Source organism: Ips typographus, linkage group LG1 (assembly GCF_016097725.1).
Source record: "Ips typographus isolate SLU linkage group LG1, UJ_Ityp_2.0, whole genome shotgun sequence".
In the NCBI taxonomy this organism is placed as follows: domain Eukaryota; kingdom Metazoa; phylum Arthropoda; class Insecta; order Coleoptera; family Curculionidae; genus Ips; species Ips typographus.
The window spans coordinates 24,843,173-24,861,425 of NC_138422.1; the positions used below are offsets into that span (position 1 = coordinate 24,843,173).

At 32.6% G+C, this 18,253-nt stretch overlaps 1 protein-coding gene across 2 annotated transcripts in view; it reads left to right on the plus strand.

Moving 5' to 3' along the window:
• Positions 1–18,253, plus strand: part of Amph (amphiphysin) — a 32,195-nt gene that overhangs the window by 7,505 nt on the left and 6,437 nt on the right. For both annotated transcript variants that reach the window (XM_081972667.1, XM_081972674.1), the window contains exons 2-4: positions 14,577–14,712; positions 14,796–14,986; positions 15,047–15,319. In XM_081972667.1, coding sequence (XP_081828793.1) covers positions 14,577–14,712; positions 14,796–14,986; positions 15,047–15,319 — 600 coding nt within the window. The remainder of the gene's footprint in view (positions 1–14,576; positions 14,713–14,795; positions 14,987–15,046; positions 15,320–18,253) is intronic.

Genomic DNA, 18,253 nt, shown 5'->3' on the forward strand with positions numbered 1-18,253 from the left:
ATAATGAGAGGCGAAAGGTATGAACTCTTGAGACTGATTATTGAAGGAAAATTACAAGGAAAAAGATCAGTAGGAAGAAGACAAAACTCCTGGCGGAAAGAAGATGGTTTGAATGTACCTCAATTGCCATCTTCAGAGCTGCTACATCCAGAATAATGATAGCCAATTGGATCGCCAACCTCCGGCGAGAGACGGCGGATTAAGAAGAAGAAGATTCTTAGGAAATTGGGGCTAATGTACTATTCTCAATCAAAGAATGGTGTTCTTCTTGATTCCGTTAATGTGATCCTCCCCAATGTACCTTCACAGGAAGCTTTTTGGATACTATTTCTATTAAATCCACCAGGAGAGACCGGTGAAACATCCCTCAAATGGCGTGAGGCTCCACAACATTGCCATATCTTGGATAATGTTGAAAAAGGCCTCTTTGGAGCAGTAGGCAGGAGACAACATGCGTTTGCAAAGCTAGTTTAGACTATGAGAATGAGAAAGAGGGCAACTGGGATTGTTTGCAAGTTGTTATCATGTAGCTTCTGCTTTATAGGAGGTTTGCTCTGAATAGATCTGCAGAAGACATGTTGAATCAATTTCGCATATTCCGCAGACAAGATATTCTTCTTTTTCCAACCTTGCATTATGTGACGCAAAGAGGTAATCTTTCCTCCCTTCACTATCTTCAACACCTCCAACTCGATTCATTCTGGTAAGCAGCACTTCTGCATGCGTATTCTAAGATTTAGGCTCAGGTCTTGGCTGCAGAGCATTTTTGACAAAAATTGCAAGTGCTTTCTCTATTCGGATCTTGATATTGGAGCAATAATAAGCGGTGCAGATGATGTTTGTACCCAGATAGTTACTTCTTGTTCTCCGTCTACATAGAGTTGTTCTTGCGGATCGTTGTTATTTGTTAAAATCATGTATTTGTTTTTTTTTGTGTTGAAAGTGTCAAACCAAAATGTCGACTGGCAGTGGCAACCCTGTTCAACAGTTCTTGTAGGTCACGCATATTTCCAGTAAGAAGAACAGTATCGTCTGCATAGCGCAAGTTATTAATTGTCTTGCTATTTACAGTAAATGGCAAGATGATTTAAAGCCTGCGAAAAGTGAAAGGAGGCTGAAACTATCTGGGGAGGTTGAGGGGGATGTGTAGACCAGATTTTGTCTTTAAAATTATTTTTGTTCATTAAAATATGAAAGCTTGTTAAATTTTCTTTTTTTAGCTTAGACAAGCTCCTTAAACAACAGCCATTACTAAAATCCGCACAAAACTAGATAAGCAGGTATATTCAATTGGCAACGTGAACACCCGTCTCATCAGCATTAAAGTTCACGAGTTAACAGTACCTTAGCAAGCAAAACTATCTTGAGAATTCAGCATTGATATTTGTTAACTAACACTCAACCTTAGCTTTGCATATCTAGATAACTCGCGTAAATTGAGTACACACACGCAAAACTCATGATTATAATGTGACGTTACGTACCATCTAATTAGATTTCAATGTCAAGGTAAATAATTGGAGGAAAATATTACCTACCTACACACTTCAAGGTAAATGGTATTCTTTACAGGTGTCTCAAAAATTAAAATAGATGCTTGGTGCCCCAACATTCCTGTTTTGTTCAGTTTGTAGCATAGTTTTTTTTGGTTTGTTCATATGAATCGCCTAACTATTATATCTAATTTAATGGCGGAACAAATGAACATTAAACGACTAATTACTGGTAGTTATTGGCAAAAGCTGGAGGTCGTTTATTGCGGTTTGACCGTAACTTAATTACAACATCTAGACGAAAACTGGGAAAATTCCTTTGACCAATATTCATGCATATTTGACATTGCATTTTAACACAAAAGTTTGTTAATATAACGAGAAGATTATTGGATTAATCAATTTTTTGGTACCGAGTTGAGGTTAATTTCAAGGTTCACTATGTACCATATAAATGTTACATAATAAATAGTACAATAAATGTGGCTGATTAAGCTTAATCATATGAAACACGTTTTTAGTGCAGTGCAATTAAATACGTTTGTAATTTGGTTGTATTAACCACAGTTATAATTTGAAGAATTACCTACAAGACAATAATGTAAGTTGGAAGTATTCTCAGGTTTGAAAATGTTTCACATGGAATAAAAGGCTTGTTTGAAATTACCTTGAATGTAAATTGAAAAAAATGTGTAGTTGTAGTGTATTGTGCATAATTCAACCAGGAAAACTGTCTGGTTGATAATGTTTTAAATAAAGTAGGCAGAAAACCATTTCATAACTTTGTGTTAAAATCAAGTTTTGTTCAGATGGCAGTGTTACAAGAATGACACATTTAAAAAAAATAAAAAAAGAAATCTTAGTATTTTCAGTTAATACCAAAAAAAGTCAGACCAAACAAGTCTTAAATCAATCCAGTAAATCTGCATTCCATCTATCTTATGACGGTATTTGTTTAGACATCCTGAAAACTTGTAAAACAACTTGTAAATTTTGCAATCAAAATCCAAATGTTTATTAATGTACAGCGAAGGGTGTTGACCTTAAATCAGCACATGCCTTTTTTACTCAAAATGGACCAACTATGGGATAAAGATGACATTCCTGTACTGTGGAACACCTGAATTAGTAGAAGATCTGTTACACAATGAATGTATCACTGGAAAAGTGTGTAATGCCTGTTGTTTGTGCTGCAATGCTAAACTCTCTTTTGATGACCTTTATAGTGGGAACAAGCTAAATTGCGTAGGATGATTCTGAAAACTGGCTAAAACCTACAGTTGAGCAATTTTCTAAATATTTGAAAACAATATGAAAATACTATAAAGTAGAAGCGTTTAGATCTGAAACACTAATAAGGAACTGCTGAAGAGCATGTGAATGCATGAAATATTTATAAAATAAACCTGAAAAGAAGTGAAATACTGACATGAAATATGTGATATTTTTTGGTTGTAACCAGTTATCCTAGATTACACTCCATTGTTTAAATTTTGTTATTTTTGCATACTTTACTTCTATATAAAACCTCTTCTATACTAGCAGATTTTCAAAATCAGATAATACTGGTAACTTAATACAGATACTAGTAAATTGTAACTGACTTTGACTTGAGAGTCAAGATTTGAATAAAAACCTGCATCAAATCTACGTAAATGCCACAATTTCATATGACATGGCTTCTCATTTTTGAGATGCATTGCAGCAATTCTTCTCTTTTTGATTTATGGCAACATTCTTAAAATAATAATCTAACTTGCAGCGATATCTGGTGTGATAAATCGTGTTTCACACGACGTCGAATTGATATTTCCCATAAATACCATGCCTGATAGGTATTACTAAATCTGCATGTCATTAGGACGTGATTACAGTATATTATGGGTTTTGGATAAAAATAGCAAAATGCTAAATTCATACGTATGTACTTATGATTTATTGCCTGATGTAATTCAGAATATTTGGTATTAGCAGCCTCGAAGAACGTTGGCAAGTGCTTCAAAGAACATAACTTCTTTAAAAATGTGTCTTATTTCATTACAAACTTAACGTTCTTTGTACTTTTTGTTTGTCTTATATCATTTACTCAGTTTTTATATGGTGTCATTTAAAAAGGTAGGGTTCCTTCATTAGGACACACAGAAACAGAACAGTTGTTCAGTTAAATATAAACAAGTACACCAGCTGCCAATATCTGAAAATTGTCCAAATACTTGAAGGTGTCTGAGTAAAAAAAACTGAGTAAAAATAACATAAAAAATAAAACATATCAGTCAACCATATCTGTGTGTGGTACCGGAAATATCCGTAACAATATTTTTCAAAAATTTCTATGCTTCCAGCCGAATATGGAACACCCTGAATACAAGCAAAGCAAGAGAATAGCAGCTCGCTTAGATATCTTTGAAAATATCTGAAAATGCTAATTTTCTATGCAGTGGCTTTATTATACAGTCAAATTTGGCTTTTAAGCTCTAATTTACGAGTGAGAAAGAAGGAAAAATTCTGCTTTTACCGACCTTTCAGTTAGTTAGTATTTCGTCTATTACGTTATGCATATAATTTTTACGAGTAAAACTCAATAATTAGACCGGAACTTCATTTCATAACTGTTAATCAGTGTACCAACGTGTCTACCGATGAAAAACATCGTCTTGATTTAATAGGTTTATACATGTCGATAGCTGGTGCTTTGTTGATCATCCACATGTCGATAAAGGTATGGTAGATAGCATGTTATCGACAGGTAATTTAGAATAAACTATCGACAGACAAACCTGCCTAAGAGAATTTTGTAGAGAATGGAGAAATAAGATTGAAAAATTAACTGAGATGTGTTAATTTACTGAGTTATGTTAATATATTAGAAGACTTGCAAATGCCAGATTATTGGCTTTTGTTTGGTTGAATCTGGGAAACTTTAGTTTAGAAACAGAATTGCTGTTTGTGTGCAGTTTAAATACTAATAACATGGCAAAAATATAGAATAATTATAATATTTTTTCTCCTGTTAATGTAAAAGCGCTGCTTCCAGTTTTCCATACTATTTGTCATCCAGTTTGATCATTGCGGGAACAATCAGATCAGAAAAGAAGCGATATAAACGGATTGAATTTACTGTTGGGATCGACTAGTTGAATCTAAAAATGAACAGGATTGACATGCTGGATCCGATTGAAATAGTTTGGTTTACACGAAATAAACGAGATCAAAGTGTCAGCTGATTTAAGATTTATGAGTACACTGAAAATAGAAGAAGAAGATTATGTCAAAAGGTAAAATATGAATAAGGGAGATTCTTGCTTAACTTTCTGCTGAGCTTGGTGTTTCATTTTAATATGTTTAAGTAAATTCTGCTCTACTCAGTTCACTATTCGGATGTCCCAAAATTATATTTATCTCTGCCTGTTTTACTTAGATATTTCTCTGAGATATACGTAACCCAGTTAATAACGTAGTTTTAATATTATTTAACAACTTACCATAATGAACCTAGGTAAAAATATCAAAAATGAAATTTGAAGGTATACGATTTAAATTTAACAGTATTTAAGATGTAACATTTGCAGCTTGGATGAGTACTTTAGCAGGCTTTGCCAATAAAAGCAGACCACATAAATAGACACGTTTCTTCATCTGGTCCTCTTGACAATCCTAAAATTAGCCAACCAGCTAAGTTACATCGTACTGATTAAGTCACAGATTGCCGTAATGTATTCAAGAAGAAGGTGTTTCGTTTTTCTACCGATAACCAGTAAATTTGCACGTTGATGATGTAGTCCCCAGACAATTATAACGACAAACAGTGAATTTCTTTCCTTTTTTAATTCCCGCTAATGAGTGATACTTTCGCTAACTTCTATAGCGATAATTGGAACGTTAATGTCGTTTCCATATCCATTCCTTTTTTTATCTAAATGTGAGCAGTCTATACTGCTTTCTCATTCCTCGAGCGGACGTTATCACGTCCATTATTTTACTATCTTCTATGACGAATGTTTCCAATTGTGGTTGTGTTGGATCGTATAAGGTTGTTTTAGTTCGGTTAGGGATTTTCGACACAACAGCAAATTCCTCCGGACCTTATATGGTGCGTTCTCAAGTGTGGTGGTCACAGCCCACCATTTTTTAATGGTTCACTATAAGTGGATGTGGATGGAACATTGACCTGCCTCTTACAAAACGGTCATAAAGTCTATAAATACACATTATTTTCCTTAAATAAACCGTGGTTGTTGGGCTAATTAAACCAAACCATTATAACAATTTGGTGTTCCAACCTTGAACGTACCACATAGACAAATATTACTTAATTAGAGCAAATAAACGAGGCTTATTAGTCTTCGTCAAATAAATTTACATAATACATTTAGTACATTTACATAGGAAAATAGGTCGATAACATATAAACTGCTCAGTAACTCAATCGAGAGAGTGGATCATCATGAATAAATATCAGTTTTTCATGGTGATGATCATCTTCAAACCGAAAAATAGTGTTAACCTTAATGAATGTGATGGAAGAAGGTGTTCTAGAGGGCCGGTACTACCGCAAGCACTTAATTCTACATAAAAGTGTACTTTAGTTTAACTCAAGATTGCCTCTGTCTGGTATAAATTATCAACACTAAAAACAAACTTTCCTCATTCACTACAATTTTTTCAAGTAGTATTTGGCAGTTGTCTTAAGCCGAATTTACACATGTCAAGTAGGTTAAGCAAAGTTTAGTTACTTGTATTGAACAACTTTGTGCAAACCACTTGATTTAGTACTTGCTAACCTAACATGCTTGATCTGCTTGATCAACTGAATGGTCTTACTTGAGCAAATAGTTCTCCCCATTTCTGAGGTGAGGAGATCATGGAGACTAGAAAGATTTGGAGTTGCTGAGGTTAAAAAAAGATATTTGTATTTACTCAGGAGCAGGATCAGAAATGGACACGTTTTTAGGTAATGTCGAGGATAATCAGAAGCATACGGAGAATTATTTTTAATTAGTATCTTTTTTCAAAATTTGATGAACAATTTGAACTGTTCTTTAGACATTCTCAATCAATTTGTACATTCTCCTAGGTCTTCAACTGGTAATTCTACAAAATCGATGAGACTTCGTGTACATTTTCGTACCTACTAGTTTGTTTTTGATTTTGTTAATTTTCTTAACAATTGTTGTATGACACTTTAAATCAATTTCATAGTCAATAAACCGGATGCTTGTGGTTTAAAGTGCGGTGATCCAAATTTCAGTTTCTTCATCTGTGGCATAGATCGGGTATAATTTTGTAAATATAATTTGAAAAAGAAATAATTGCATACAGGATTGAAACCAAAGTATAGTTACAGACTATTACCACTTCTAACCTAAGTTAAGACAAGTTGTGGTTTAACCACATAGATAATTTTAAATTTAAAAATGTGTTGAACCAGCTGTAAGATACAATAAAGACATCGATAATAAATCTTAACTAAATTGTGACTTGTAAAATTGTTTTTGATTGATTTATAATTGTACATAGGTACCAGTTATTACTCGTATCAGTTTTTATTACCTTAATATTATGAAATACTAAGAAATGAATTAAAATTTCTATTTATAAAAGCATAAGGTTAATCCTACTCCTTTCATTCAATTTAATTTATAGTGTAACTTTCTTTGATAAGTAGTATTATTGTTTGTTCACGAACACCGTTTGCAAATAAAGAATAGAACCTGCAAGTCAGTTTGTTCTAAATTTACCTACAATTGTAGATTTTAGTCTGTCTGAAAAGTTTTCGTGTATTAGAAGGCCATCAAAAACTTAAAATATGATGGTTTGTTTCTATCTGTAGATATCTACAAAATGTTAGTTTTAGAGAAGGTACGAAAGAAGCTTGTCACTGTTCATATATTTTGTAGATCTTAATTTTGGAGAGTGTCTTATTAACATTTTGTAGAGAGCTTCAAGGTATAATATGCAAAGAAAATCATCGTTTTACTTTTCCATTTTTACAAAACAACGAAATCTAGTGAGTCAACCGTAATGATTACAAAAGTGGTTTTATTCATTTTTGTATTTGTTGTACAGATAATAACTATGATATTAGCTTTCAATTGACATTTTGATTATTTGATTATTCACTTATTGAGGTTTATATGACTTTGGCGCTTATTCACTTCATTTTTCTTTTTCAGGCATAATAATTGCGATTTGTGAAAGTAACTTTGTTTTGTATTTATTTGGAAAAACAGTATTGTTTTTAGTTGTAATTTTAGTATTTAAATAATAATTTATATTTATTAGTATTTAGTTTCTTGTAAACGAGGAACATGCTAAGGGTTGTTAAAGCAATGTTACAATAGTAAATGTACAAAATCTATTTCACTGTAAGTCCTTATTCTCTTCATTTGATCAAAATGACCAAATTGAAAACAAGCCTTTACACCTTTTATGACCAAATTGAAAACAAGATTCCGCCACAGCAACTGCAAGTTTTGATTATAAGAGAGAACAAATAATTAACCATCTCGCCCATTTTAGACAGGAAATTAAAGGTCTTTTAAGTGATTTCGTCCAGAACAAATTGGGTAAATTTTAGTAACTCCAATCGAGGTTCGTCTTCACGGTCGATTCAGTCTTATTTCCTCTGACAGTCTATTCGAGAAGAGAAAGTGGCCAAAACATTTTTTTAGTCGATGTATGGTCTGTTTTAGACTCCTCAGACACTACTTTATACAACTAACCGAATTTGAGGATGCAGTTCACATATTTCTCTCTTAGACAAAAAGATTTTCGGTTCTTCGGTTCTACCATAGAATATTCAGGAGAATCAGTTAGCCCTGGAAAAGTTGGGCATATCACAATTTTGTGGAAAGAACTATGACCACTGGAAGTTTAGGATGGAAACTATTCTAGACAGATCCAAATGAAGAATTAGCAGAATTAGAAGAATTACAGAGAAAGGATGAGAGGTGCAAGGCCATATTAATACAGTCAATTGCCAATTCCCACTTGGAATATGTCAAGGATAAGAAAACTGCTTATAGAATGTGGAAAAGGAATGCAAATCAATTATTTTTGAGGAAAAAGCTATTATCAATGAAACTATCTCAAGGTGACTTGTTAAAAACTCATTTTGTGAAGTTTGAGTTGAAGACAGTGAGTGCCAAATTAGAAGACATTGTTTGCGACCTTTTACAATCCACTTCTTACTGCTCTTGAAACTTTGGAACCAAACAAACTCACATTAGAGTTTGTTAAAGGGAAATTGTTGGGTAAGGAAGTCAAGAGAATGAATCAAAATGATAGTTATGTAAATACAAATTCTAATTCAGCTTTTAATACTCGTAGTAAGGGATCAGGATCAGGAAAACCATCAGAGAGGGCATAGTTGGACTGAAGGGAATGGTCAAAATATGGATCAGAGACAACACTTTAAATTCAACTGTTTGTTATAACTGTGGGAAGGCTGGACATAAAAGGTCAAATTGCTGGAAAACACGAATTGGGGTTCTCGACAGAGTCATAATGCGGACATAGCTGACCAGGACCAAGAAGAGGAGGATGATTTTGCATTCCAGACCTCTGCATGCATGGTGACCAGTGGAGAAGCTACTGTTTGTGCAAGATTTAAAACATAATTTAATGTCGGTACAAAAACAACAACACAAACAAAAAAAGTGTTTATTAATAAAGGAATGCAGAACATTGCCATTGGGAATAGAATCAATGGTTCATATGAATTGACATTCAAGTTAAGGAAGTTTGAAGCAACCAATTGTCAATGTTCAGCATTAACGTTGATTAAACAAACTGATTTGATGACTTGGTATAAGCGCTTAGGGCATTTAGGATATCAGAATATGATAAAGTTGTCAAATAATATGGTTAGAGGTTTTGTTTGTAAAAATGTTACTACAAATAGGGAACCAATTTGTGAAGTGTGTGTTAAAAGTAAGATGACTCAGTTACCTTTTAATAAGAAAAGTGAACTAAAATCAAGATGAGTTTTGGAATTGATTCACTCTGATATTTGTGGTTCTTTAACACCTGAAACCCATGATGGGAAACGTTATTTTGTCATCTTTTTAGATAATTTTTCACATTTTTGTATTGTATATCTAATTACTCATAAAATTTGTTAAGTAAAAGAATAATATCAGTCCTTTAAGCCCAATATTTCTTCAGATTTGTTCCCCAGTAATGCATTAGTTTGATTTAGATTTTATTTTGAACTGCTTCATACAGTTAGAATTGCCTTAGTTAGTAACCTTTTAGTTGAAAATAAGCAGTTCCGCATTCCAATTTATGGCTTTCTGCCTACTCCTTCTCCTTTCCAATCTAATCTACTCTCCTGAGTAATTTGCCACATCAAAGAGAACTTGTCCTGCTTGTCCATCAACTGTAGTTATTGAACTTTCATTGAATTTATCTTTTGCAATTTAAATTGAAATTCTACAAAACCTAAAGCTTCAATACTTAAACTGTATTTCTCTATCTGCAATGTGCTAGAGAAAATTAGACAATCTTCGAATTCAGAGGAAGTTACTTACAATACTAAAGTTACTAAAATGTTGTCATATTATTTAAAACTTGATTTGTTTTTCTAAAGTTTGTTCCACCTAACTTACTAACATTTTAGAAAAGGGGACAATTTTTAAGTGTAACTAGAGTGCTAAAGTGCTTTTGATCAGTTTCAACAACGGTGTAACGTGTATTTGTGTGTTTCCGTGTACCTAATGTTAAGTAATTTCAGTTTTACTGGTATCAATTAACATAAACAAAACCCTTTTACTTGCAATCGATGGGGAAAAAATCGTAATTAGCTATTAAAGTACTGAAAGTGTTTTTCCATTTTTATAAGCGATTCCCAAAAAAAAAATGTTTGGTTAAAAGCTAACCATGTAATAGTAATGTTTGTAAAATCAATTAACTACAAATTTGGACTTTGATACAACTTTTTACGTAATATTCATTATTTGTGCTTTTATTATGCGATCACTAGTAGTTCAAAATAAATTATAATAGTGGCAACTATATGAACAGCTTTTTTGTCGAAAAAGCAATTTTAAAATTAATTTATCAGAAAAATTTGATTTATTTACCTTTCATATCAGAATATTTTCTCTGATTTCTGTAAAAAAATGAATACACATATCTTTGGTCAAGTTTGGCAACGCTGTATATAGGACTGGGATAGCTGCGTGAACCATTAGTTTAACTTTTTTTCATCTACAGGTTTTCCGGTATTATAATAAAATCAGCACTTACACAACGAGTTTATACAGAAAATTCATTATAAACACCGGTGTTCAACAAAGTCATCAATTCGAGAAGCAATCAGATTCAATTAAAACCGCTATAAAGCGACCATATGTTTGGAAGAAAAGGCACGTAAAATGGAAATTTTCAACAAGTTTAAGTAATGATCTTGATGAACTTTAAACTTTTATGTGCCTACTAATCCGTCTATAATTATATCCGACCTATTGAAATCCAATAAAACTTTTATATATAGTCGGCATGTAGGTTGTTCAACCGCTTCAAAGTGTCAATCGATGGACCTAATTGGATTTTGGCTGAAACAGGCACAAATTAAGCTGTTTGAATTGAAATTGGAGACACACACACACACGTTTCTATGATCAACCTTCAAAGTAACTAATAATAAAATTTGTATTGTAAAATGGCCCCAGACAGAAGTAAATGATCGTCAAAACGATTGGGATGGTTGGAGGTGTGCCAGAACATTATTAGAATTGAAATCAGTCTCAGTTCCTTAACACACGACGATGTTCGGATAGTTTTCCATGTAGTCATATCAAAACAGGAAGCTTTATTCAATAATGGACACTTACAAGAGAACCAGAATAGTGAAAAACCCTCCTCGAACGCTGTAAAGGAGGACACGATGTTTGATGTAACATGTGTTATGAAATTTCTGGATTTGGGCCAAAACCGAGGTCAACCGCAACCATTATTGGAAAAGAACCGGTGTTAGGGTTTTTCATAATTTCGTCATTAATTAGAAGCACCTCGATATGAAAATTATTAGGTTTAGTTTCGCGTTATGGTACATTAGCTCGGTAATTTATGACGAAAATAACGTCAACCTTCAGGTTTACGTCTAAAAATACGGCAATTACCGCTTGCAATATAAACAGGTATCTGTGGCTTTTGATCCGGGCTTTTCAACCGAATTTATTATCCTCGTCAAAGTTTTATCTGTGTATATGTTATGTATGAATTTTTGGGAAATGCGGCGCTAACGTAAATCGAACATATCGCCCTTGATTAGAAAAATAACTGCTTGAGGGTCGTAAAAATTATTTTTCAGCCAGCAGATGATCCAAGCCGAATTTGCGTAAAGATGCAAGATATTTTTAGTCTTATAACCATGATTTAAGCAATATTACGGAAATTATTTAATATTCCATTGATTTTTAACTGATATTAGTTAATTGGATAGTGGAGCTTATGAATAAGCTTATGTTGCCCTTATTGATATATACAGGGTGGTTTATTAGCGAGCTAGTCACGTCTTGTGATCGTTAGTCTGCATAGCATAACCACTCAATTAAGTTTTCATTATTTCAAAAATATATAAAAGTCACTTTTCTACGTTATGTAACAAGACAAAAAACTAATGTTTGTAATAATCCGATCCACACATGATCGTTTCTAAATCTTTTGGATACAGAAAATCTCAAAAGTACAAAAATCTAAGATTAAGTTGGATCACAGGGTATAGGAGCATGTAGATATGTTAAATACGATACGATGTTTTATTAGATGTTTAATTTTTTTAAAGTTGCTACAGAATTATTTGAAGGTTTTACAGATGCATCAGATCAAAGTAAATTGTCTCCAATGTCGAGGCAGTTGAAATGGGTGCAATTAGAAGATTTATGCGTATTTCAAGAAGAGAACGGATAAGAAACGATGTCATAAAGCAACGGATGGGCAGAATAACACAGGATATCAAAAAGAAACAACTAACATGGTATGGACATGGCGTATTTCATTAGCAACCAAGAGGCAGAAGAAAGCGAGGAAGTAGAAGAGTGAGAAATCTAACATCTACAGATAGTTAACACCGCCAAGACTGAAAATTTAGTGTCGGACAACGTCGAAAGATCTTCTAAATGTTCACAGAAGAGACAATTTGGTTTTTCTGGACAGTTAAATTGTTCAGACAGTTGTTGTTTTCTGGATTTGTTCATAGAGCAGTTCTCAGCTGTGTTTATAAGATTTTTGATCACTTTGAGACTGGTCGATGGACTTTTGGCAAATTCTTGGACCTGTCTGAAGCTTTTGACTGTCTGAATCACCAGATTATTTTCACACAACTTGCTGAGAATTGTTTAAGAGCCTCCCACTGGAATTAAGGACAAACTAGATTGTCTTTAACAATTTACATATGTTTGAGGGGTCTCAGGTCCTTTTCACATCTTTTTTAGTAGATTTATGATAAAATTTTGAATCTTTCAAATAACTTTTCACGATTTCTGATTATCTCATCTGTTGGGATATGATATTTTTTCTACTTTTCTCCTCGATTTTGAACTAATTAAATAATAAATTTACATATAATATTGGCTGTCACTGGAATTTAAGAACATTTCTCAATTTCATCATCCAATTTTTGTATTGTATTTTGCTAGAAATTTTTTGATCTAATATGTTTGTATCTTCTTTTATTCCGCTTATTTTTGTAATTCTAGTAATAGTTGTCTTCTTTATAAACTATCAGTTTTCTTTCCTCATTTTAACAAACAGTTTGTTATTATTGGTTTTCTCTTAGCATTTTTCCTTGATTTACTCAAATAATGCAATTAAGTTAACTAACACTGGTTAGGCGCCACCAATTTAAAAAGAAAAGACCAAAACGAAAACGTTTCTGCTATAAAGGATCTGAGTATAAACTGTGTACAAGAAATATAACAAAGTCTGTATACTGCGTTTATGTCTACAGTCAGAGAGAAACTCATTAGCTCAAAATTAAACTGGCTATACTATTTATAAGAATGTTTAGTGAACATCAGATTATTTTCTGAAATAACTCTAATTGCACGTGTTTTGAAAATTACGCAATTGTGGTTTTAAGTGCTCTAGACTCAGTAAACATCACTTCTAAAGTATATTATAGACATTTCAACTCCATGGTAAACCCTGAAGAATGATTGCTTTTATAACACCCAATTTGAAGATGTTTTTACTTGTTTTCCAATATACCAGAACAGTGATACTATTATAATTTACCCACAAATGTAATTAGTTTGGTGGAATAAGAGACAAAATTGGTTTATCTTTACTAACATTATTTAAACTTCAACTTTGTTGAGATCATTGATTTGAAATGGTTTCATTTTCTGTCCATTTATATTGTATGGATAACCTATCTTTAGTTAAACACAGTAATTTTTGTGGGTTTTAAAGAGGTTAACGTTAAAAGTCAGAAAGTGTTTAGTTTTATTACTGGGCAATATAAGCTTCTTAAGCTACTTTGCACTTGAAACTCTAAAATTTGAATACTAGTTTGTAAGTTTATGAACTTAACAAGTTTCGAGTTTTGTGAAAGTGACTTTCTCTAGAATTATTCCAAAATTCAGAAGGTTAAGTTAACTTGTCTAATTTTTAGTTATTTGCCTTGCCAGTACCAGAGTTAGCTAATAATTTATTAAGAAACCTGTTTTAGTAACACCTCCAGAATAAAAAGAATAATCTAGTGGACTTTTATCTAGAAATTCGACTTAATTAGGTGTATAGTTTTCCCAAAACACCTGTACAAACATCAAAATACTGTATGTAAAGGTCTTCCTTTCTCGCGTTTGTTCGTGTTTTTACTTTCACTTTTTTCATGAAAATCCTCATTTAGAATACAATAACGAGCCAAACCTCGCTTGTTTGCAAGTCATTGAACGATCTCGTTCCTTATACGACACGTTCGGAATATATTAAACAACCAAAATGGAAATGAATCGTATTTGATTTTCAAATTGTCGTGGTGTCAAGAAAAGCGGAGGCTGCGTCCGAACATGATCCGCTCAAACCGTACTCGTGATCGTAATAATTGATTACTGACTGTATTTCTTTTGGTTTCAGTTACTGCAAAACTTGGGAAAAGTCGACCGGACAGCCGATGAAATATTCGACGAGCATTTGCAGAATTTTACCAGGCAGCAAAACGCCGCCAATAGGCTACAAAAGGAATTTAGCAATTATATTAGGTGTATTAGAGGTATGTAAATGTCACACCAACGGTGGTTTCACTTTTTTCAAATTACCGTTGTATGTTGTAAGTCATAAATAATGGGATTTCAGCCACTCAGACAGCTTCCAAGTCGCTACTGGACGCAATTGGTGAAGTGTACGAGAGTCAGTGGACAGGCCACGACCAACTGTACATTCTCACTCAATCTGTGGACAATCTATGGCAGGATTTTAGTCATAAGCTGGCTGATCAAGTTCTACTGCCTTTGAACACGTATCAGTCACAGTTCCCCGAAATGAGGGTAATTAATTGCTTTCATTCAACCTTAAAAAAAAACCACTAATAACTGCATTTAAAACAGAAAAAAATTGATAAACGTGGAAGGAAACTGGTGGACTATGACAGTCAGAGGCACAGTTTTCAAGCCCTCCAAACCAACATGAAGAAACGGGACGACGCCAAAATTTCTAAAGGCCGGGAACAATTAGAGGACGCCAAAAGGACTTACGAGATATTGAATTCGGAGTTACACGATGAACTTCCAGCCCTTTTCGACTCCAGGATACTGTTTCTAGTCACAAATCTTCAGACTTTATTTAACGCTGAACACACCTTCCATGATGAATCATCAAAGGTAAAATTTAATTGATCAGTTGTTTTGAAAGATTTATTTACAGGAAGTTTCATAACTTTATGTATAATACCAGTAGTGTGTTTTGAAAGAGTTGTTGCAGGGTAAAATTGACGGTGTACAGGGTGTCTTCAATCGTAATATTACAAACTGTAAAGAAAACCAGTTTTACCATTAATTGGTAATAATGATAAATAAAGGCACCTTTTCTTGTTTCAAAAATCATATTGATTAAGTTGTTGTCAAGGCAATGTTTGTGGGGAAACCTTTTGGTTTTAAACGTTATAACATCAACGATTTTCTAAACATGAGTAACCCGAACTTAAGGAATGGAAAAAATTCACACAAAAATTGGTAACAATAAAGCTTCTGAAACTCACAATACAGGGTGTTTACGTTTAGGGCCTAGTCCAACCCACCATTTAAGCAAAAGAAAAAAGTGCAGTCATTTCTTAGGTCGGTTGGTTTGCTTCAAATGTTTATTTTTGACTAGATAAATTACAGAATTAAAACTCCTAAATGTTAATTAACCTGAAAATGATTTAATAAAAGTGAAATCTTGGCAGTTTCTCAAAAGGAGAAGTTGTGAAAAGTTAGACAATTATTACCATCTTTTTTACTCATTAGAAAATTTTTCTGCTTTCTGGCGCTAGTAAAGTTAAATTTGGACTGTAAAATTATTAATAATACATTATTTATAAAACAATTAATATAAGCAATGTAAAAAATATTAAGGTATCTACTTTTTAGTATGTATACAAAATCAACGGTAAAGGCAGACATGCATTCCAAAATAACAAATAATGCTCCATACAAATAAGATGATGATGATATGGTCAACATGAAGTCATCGTAATTTTACTGATATGTTGGCTAGATTTTCTAAAAAAAAAAATAAAGAATAGGAACCAGTTTTCAAAAAGAAATTATATAAATAAAATTTAGTTATTATAGACACTTTCAAAACTGAGTACAAACTTAATCTTATATTTTTTAAACAAGTTAAGAATATTAGATATTTTACAATATAGAACATCTTTGAAAGAAGCTCCTATTTTTAGTTTTCTGTTGTTACATATTGTTACGTTATGTAACAAAATTTACAAGTTATACAGGGTGGTCCAGTTTTAAATGTCAATAATTCACCAATCGAGAGCCCATCAAAAAATAAGTTGAAACACATTATGTCATTTTCCTGAAGAATGCTTCCTAAGGAAAACACAGACCTCCAAAATTCAGTTTTGAAAATCTTTTTTTTGCTACAACTGTCAGACAGTCAGACTAATTTTATTCTAAAAATTTAAGTTTTAATGCCAAAATTGTTTACTTTCATCAATGGAGAGTCTGAAACTTAACTTTTACTATAAAAAATAGTTTAAAATTCGATTTTTCAGTCTTAAAGCACAGTGAAGCGTCTAGAAGTCAAATTAATACTGACAAAGCATGAAATGGCATAATTAAGCCTACGAAAAATGTAATAATAGTTTTTTTTTAGTCTGCTATGTCAAAAACTTGGTGAAGATCAGCCTAAAACTCAATTTCCCAAGCTGAAAGCAGTTTCAAAGCCCTAAAAATAGTTCAGAGTTCTAAGAAAATGAAAAGCAAAGTAAAAAAACCTGAAAAGTTAGTCTTCAAGTCAATTTTCATGAATCTAATATCAATATTCTGTATTTAAGACTATTTTGAAGACTAAAATATTGAAATGTATTTTTAAATTATGAAAACTTACTTCAAATGCAAAATTTAAGCTTTTGATCTCACTTTTCATTAGTTCAGAGTCACTTTTTGGTGTCCAAGTCAATTTTCAGGGTTGAAATGTGTGAATTTGTTGTAAAAAATTCTAGATAAAGTAGCTTTTCATGGCTACAAGTCAGTTTTCACAAGTTTTTCAACTTATCTGACTACAAAGATAGTTTCTAAGCCTCTCAAGTAAATTTTCACAGTTTCAAAGTAAATTTACTGGTTTCTAAGTCAATTTTCAAAACTAAAGTCTTTCAATTTGTCTGGAAACTGTGAAAACTGGCTACAAAGACATTTTTTAAGCTTCTTAAGTCAATTTTCACCGTTTTCAAGACAATTTTTATGTTGGGTTGGGTTGGTTTTGGGTCTTTAAACGTAATTACTCAATTTTGTCGTAAACAAAACTTTAAATCAGAGTTTTGTAAGAGATACTTATTTTGTCAAATTGAAACAGTAAAAAAAAAGAAAAATTTTGAAAAATATCCAGTGACATAGAATATAAGGCAGAAAAATGAAAAACATCTTTTTGTATTTACACCACTGGACAGTTTCGATTAATGGAAGTATTAATTTCATATGTATTTGTTCTAAATTTGATTAAAATTGCTCCAGCGGTCTGACAGTTATGACAAGAAACTGATTTTTCATACTGAACATTTATGGACTGTATTTTTCAGGAAAATGACATAATATGTAGGTTAACTTATTTTTTGATAGGCTATAGAATGGTTAATTATTGACATTTAAAACTGGACCACCCTGTATACCTGAAGAAAATCGTTAAGGTATGTTCGAACAGTGCTGTGGATATCTTGAAAAGGATCACGTACCAAAACCTAAATACTTATCATAAAACAAAACTGTGACACACCTACTTACTCCAACAATGTAAACTTAGAAGGAACTGCCTTTGTGTACGTATCTACCACATTGATCGGAAGATGGATTAGGTTGAAACCTGCCACCGAATAATAGTATATTAAGGCAACAACTTTTGTTTTAGGGATAATGAGATAAAGGATAACATCACTGTTTTTACCAGTTTTGATTGTCCTTCTTTGTGAATAAAAAAATAGTCTTGACAACCTTAAAAATCACGAAAAGATCTCGATGGAAATGGTAAAAATAGGGGATTATTGCTAAAGTGTTCCTTTTCTCAAGCGATTCTGCTTCAGAGTCTTAGCAGCAAAATAGTAA